General features: G+C 34.1%; 1 protein-coding gene across 1 annotated transcript; it reads left to right on the forward strand.

Annotated features, from left to right (window-relative positions):
• Window positions 1-863: 863 nt before the first annotated feature.
• On the forward strand, window positions 864-1,022 carry LOC117717573 (keratin-associated protein 20-2-like). The gene has a single exon (XM_034514815.1). It carries the CDS (start codon window positions 864-866, stop codon window positions 1,020-1,022), a length of 159 nt encoding a protein of 52 aa, XP_034370706.1.
• Window positions 1,023-5,991: the final 4,969 nt, after the last annotated feature.

The raw sequence follows: 5,991 nt of genomic DNA on the forward strand, positions 1-5,991 counted from the left end.
TCTAGTGACTTTTAACTATGTCTTCATGCATGTACAGTAAGTAATCTTATCCACTGACCTATTTCCCCTGCTGTTGCACAAACTCATAAAATTCCATGTTTATCATTTCTCTGCAAAGCTAACTTGACCACAATTTTAACAGGTTATAAATACTTCCCTTGGTTCAACCAAACAACCATAATGCCTTTAAAAGTTACACCTACAAGACCTTCATGTGGTATTTCAAAGGGAAACACATAACACATATAGTTTATGCATAAAAATGGTCTTATGTTTTCAGTTGCTTTTTAAAATCAAGGTGTAATAAAATAAAGTTCTTAAAAACTAATACAAACACATTAACATAGGATGACAATTATCCACCAAGGAACAAATAACACGATGAATGATCAGCTTATTGCTCATGAGAAAGGATCAATAAACATAATTCTCAAGATAAGACTCATTTAAAATAACAAAAAAATGAAGAACACTGAATTTCTTTTATTAGGGTAATGAAAACGCACCATATGTAAAACAGAAGAAAACTATGCAATGCTTTATATTATCTGAGAGAATCATGAGCTGTACTCAATAAACTACATGAAGAATTTCCTACAGACCTGAAAATTATGTCAGATGCATTATTTGACCATGAGATCCTGAGGTAGGAGCACAAGTATCTCAGCTATGCAGCATTGTGTGTCCAGTAACTCACAACACTCGTGAGGTTTTCTACAGCACAGTACAGAGACATGTGACACTATAATGCCTGTGGTTTCCAAATAACAACCCAGGTGTATAAAAGACCCTTGGCAGATGGTGACACCCAGACTCAAGTAACCTACCGCTTGTCTTCCTCTGAAGACTCCCCTCCTGACAACATGTGCTGCTACAGAGGATACTATGGAGGCCTGGGCTATGGCTGTGGTGGCCTAGGCTGTGGCTATGGCTGTGGCTATGGCTGTGGCTATGGTGGCTATGGTTATGGTTGTTGCCGCCCACTGTGCTGTAGAAGATACTGGTCCTATGGCTTCTACTAAGGAGATTCAGCAGCTGCTCACTCCAAATTTCCTCACTTCAGATGATTGTAAACATCTTCATAAATTCCAATCCTAATTTCAACTCTGTAAGGAATAATAAATGAAATACAATATGTCCATCCTACTCCTGTTCTCCAACTTGGTTGCATAAATATTTGCAGCAAAGCTCTTTATTGTCATTATAATGCATTGGAGAATGTGATCTGTCTTTATTTTTCCCATTCCACATATATGCTTCAAATAAAGTAATTTGTAGAAAATACTCTTTTCTCATTTTTTCCTAAATGTGAGGTGTGTATTTTTTAATTTATACCAGTTTAATTGTAAATGCGTGTTTTTTTTTTGTTTTTTTTTTTTTTTTGTGGACAAATGTGACAGTATTAAAGGGAGAAGGAAAGAGAGAAAATGGGGGAGAGGAGACATTCTAGTAAACATTCTTCTATTTGTAGACATTTTTATGATTTCATATTTGTGCTATTGTTACTATGAATTTGTGAGTGAAGATATTTCTTTGCTGGATGCCAGCTCCAGTGGTTCTTCTTTCAGGTTTTCTCTTTAAGGTAGGCACCAGGGGATGAGTGTTGGATGGGCAAGATTTGGTCTTACAAGTTATTTAGAGTTGACATTTCTATAATAAAATGTTTACCTGCCTTAAGTTTAAGTTACTTTGCAGTGGTATCTGACCTGCCTGAATTCCTCTAAAAGGAGAGACTATAGTCTCTAGTGTTTAGCACCTAATAGTAAAACAGAAGGGGACTAAGTAGAAGGATTTATTGCTAGAGTTCCTTTCTCTAGTCAGCCAGAAGCTTATCTGGCTAAGCTAGTTAATTCTTGGTGAACCAGAAAGGAAGAAAAGAAAAGGAAGTAAGATGTTTTATACAGGCAGATATGCCTAGACACATACAACCACAGTCTAGCCAAGCCTGACCATCTGTCACAATCAATGCCACAAGTATTCATGCATACTTACATAGATACATATACATACACACATACACATAAACAAATATATACATGGATGGATGGATGGATGGATGGATGGATGGATGGATGCCAAACCATCCAACCTACAACGTTATTTCTTTTCTCTGGTCTTTTTATAACTTCTTAGACAAAAAGTTCTTTAGAAAATTACATCAGAAATAAAATGTTACATAAAATGGGAGTTACAGAAGGATGTTGATATTATGTTCAAAGCAGTGTTTCATTCTAATATGCTCATAAGTTCAAAGCAACAGGTTTTGCATGACCTTGTCTTATCATAGTGCACACCTGTGGCTTTATCCTTGGACTTAAATGTTTTTCCTTTTATACAAATTTGTCCCAAATCTATTTCTCTTTTAGTGTGATTATGAAATCTCATTGTATTTCTTATTATTCAGTCTTTACTTACTAATATGAGGAGTGGGCACATTCTATTCTTGATTCTAACTTTATTAATCTTTCTAGTAACTAAGACCATATTTAAAACCTTTCTTCCTAAAATTATTTGAATCAAATCAGAAATTCTATAGAATCATTATCTATTTGTCTCTATAACATCTTCATTGGTCTTTGGTAATCTGCTCAAAAAGGTGGGTCAATACTTAGTGACTGTTATATATTTAGTCACAACATGAAAAGCATATAGGAATTTTTCTTCAAATACAATTCCCACAGACTTGCCAAGAGGATCAATTTTATCATATCTTTACAGTCTATGCATAACAATCTCAGGAAGTATATAGTTTTTAGCTTCTCTTAGATAGCTTTGGCATTTAAAATCTTTTGTCTGCAACTTACTTTCAGAGCACTAATACAAGTTTGCTCTCAAAACATTTTGCAGTTTCTACAAAACCTTCTAGAATGAGTGTCACCATACACAATCTCACAGTGTAGACCATTTATTGACTTCATGTGTTCTCTAACACCCATTTTCTTTCTAATATCCATTTTATTAAGAACTATATAGAATAATATCATTGTGACTTTAACTTGTAATTTTGAAAATTCACCTTTGGTCATCTGTAGATTTTCTTTAGGAAAGTATTTACAATGATTCTTTATTTTAATATCAATTAATTTTCTTCATTTTGTTTACTTGTAGATATTTCACATGAATTTTGGTGTGTTGAGCTTTCATTTCATTGTAAAAAAAAAAAAGGCTGTGTTTTGTTCTGCTATGAAGAACCTGATAGATGGGTACAATCAAAGTTTTCTACTTTCTTTCTCATGCTTCAGCTTTTGAATTCACATCCAATCATTTCTGAGATTGAGCAAAGAATCTTTTAATTGTACATTCTTTTTCTTATTAATTCTTAGAGATTCTTATTAATTCTTAGAGATTGAATAAATTTAATAGGTTTTCCCCCTTTTCTCCACTTACTCAAACATTATGTGCCCAGCATGCTTTATGTACTGTTTATTTTTCCTTAATCGCATCATGACCAATAAAGATACCTGTATTCTCTAGGATAGGTAGCCATCACCAGAAGTTTAGCTGACCCACCTAAGGTCACACTCTAAGAGAAACTGACTCTCCACATCCTAAAAGCTATCAAATGGCAAACAGCACCTTACCTAAAATTAGGATCATGAACTCACCTACTGATGTCATGTTAAATTGCTCTGGCTTGAGCTTGCACAGAGCTTATGCATTTTTCAACAATCTCTGTGATTCCATAAGAGCAGCTTCCTTCTGTGTCTGGAAAACAGTTTTCTTGTAGTCATCTGTTGTTTTCTCAGGTAGAGTTAAAAACAAGTCTTACTCTATGCTTTTTATCATTTGGAATCTCTGTGATAATCACAGTACACTCCAAACTGGCATACCACTGGTCAAAATAGAGAGGTTCTCCAATCTAAAAATAAACAATATCCATTCCATAATATTTCTCATAATAGTCATAGTAGGATCATTATAGGAAATAAATGTATATTTTTATATTTTATATAAAAACATATTATATATTTTATATAAAAATATATAATATTTTTATATTTTATATAAAATATATTATATATTTTATATTTTTATATAAAACATATTTATAAGATATATATTATATTTTTATATTTTATAAAATATAATATATATATATTTCTATTGACCAATGCATCTATTTTTAATATATGGTATATCATAGTATTTGTTAATATAAACTCATAAAAATCAAGATAGTAGTAATAAGCCATGTGCATATGTACAGTATATATATATATATATATATATATATATATATATATATATATATATTTGGAAGCTTCTACAATGGCAAGCTGTTTTTCATGCAATCCTTTCTTACATTTCCATCCAATAACCTACTTAACCTACTTAATCCTTCCTGTTTCATTACTACTTTTACCCCTTGAAACCACTGCATTCTACCTCAACTTCTCCAAGAACACTCACTCAGGCACATGCACATGAACCCTTAATAATGCATTGACATCTACATGGCTATAGTAGTAAACAGCATGGTACTAACAATAAAATAGATGCACTGGTCAGTGAAATCTGAAGAAATATATTAACTACTTGCCACAAGAAAGTGCTTTAGGAAAATAACTAAGGACTTAAGAGCAACAACTTATAAATATGACTTCATAAAACTCAATAGCTCTTGAATACCATCATTCAAGTAAAGAGGACTATAAAATATATGGAAAAGCTTTAATTTCTATACATCAAAGAGGTAGTATCTAGAATATACAAAGAACTCAAAAAACAAAGATCAAGAAAAAACTACCCAAATATAAATCAAGTAGAGAACTGAACAGTATTCTCTCAAATGATGAAATATAAAGTATAAAGAAACATATTAAAATTGTTCAGTATGATTGGTCATCTGAGAAATTTATGAATCAAATGTCCTTGAAGCTTCTTCTTACTTTAGTCATAATGGATAAAATAAAAACTACAATTGACTGAAAATATTGCTTTTGACTCACAGAAGATAAAATATTTAGTTATAGTTGGTTGGATTATAAACTAGTATACCACTGTGGAAATCGGGTGTGAAGGTTCCTGTGGGGAAACCCTGCTAATTAAGGTGTCCATCTAACATGTCTGGATAGCTTCTCTGAGCTCAGTGCAAAATGAAGGGAGAAATCCTTTTACCAGCAGCTCTTTCTCTTCTCTGATTTTGTTTAGGGGCCCAACTCCTAACCCCTCTGCCTGGAAACAGTTGAGTAGTTGAGTAGTCCTTGAGAAACCTACAAGTTCAACCTCCTCTTCTCTCATAAGAACCGTTTGTACCTAGGATTCCTAGAATGTCTCTCCACACAAATGAGGCACTCATAGTACTTTAAATTCTAGCCAATGATTTTTACATCTACCCTGAAAATGCCTTCACACTCTCCAATGTTTATACATAGCCCTGGTTTGCCCCAAATGAAGGTATGCACACAAGCTAAGATCCTGTAAGAGAGTTATTTCATAAAAATCTTCAGAGAATACTGTAGCAATAAATTAGTTAATCCACTTTGACTCCCAGCAGGTCACATGGGCTGCTCCTGCCCAAGAGCTCTGGATTCAAGAATGAAAGACATACACCAGCTAATTTTGATATGCCTGACTAGCTCAATGGTTGGGCACTTTTAAATTTTTCTGAGGCTAGCAAACACTCCCCACCAGTATTCCTGAGTTAACATCTTTTAAAATCTTTCTTTCATCTCTACTACCCCAAACCCAATCTGGGCAGTGGCCCTGTAGAGCCACTTTCCCAATTTTTACATGCTGGTGGGCCTTTAAGTTTCATTTTTCTGCTTTAGTCCCTTGCCCAATGAATCCAAAAGTCCTGCTTTCATCTCCCTGCCCAGCCATTGGCTATATGGCAATTCTTTATTACCTCAAAGCCTAATGGGGGCAGGGACCCTCAGGTCTGGAAGCATGGCTTTTGGGAGCCGAATTAAGACAAAGCATGAGAACCAATACCCACCAGGACACTACTAGCTCCTGCACTCATTACTAGCCTGACTGGGATCCTCCAGA

The sequence above is a fragment of the Arvicanthis niloticus genome, chromosome 12, assembly GCF_011762505.2.
Source record: "Arvicanthis niloticus isolate mArvNil1 chromosome 12, mArvNil1.pat.X, whole genome shotgun sequence".
NCBI classification, from domain to species: domain Eukaryota; kingdom Metazoa; phylum Chordata; class Mammalia; order Rodentia; family Muridae; genus Arvicanthis; species Arvicanthis niloticus.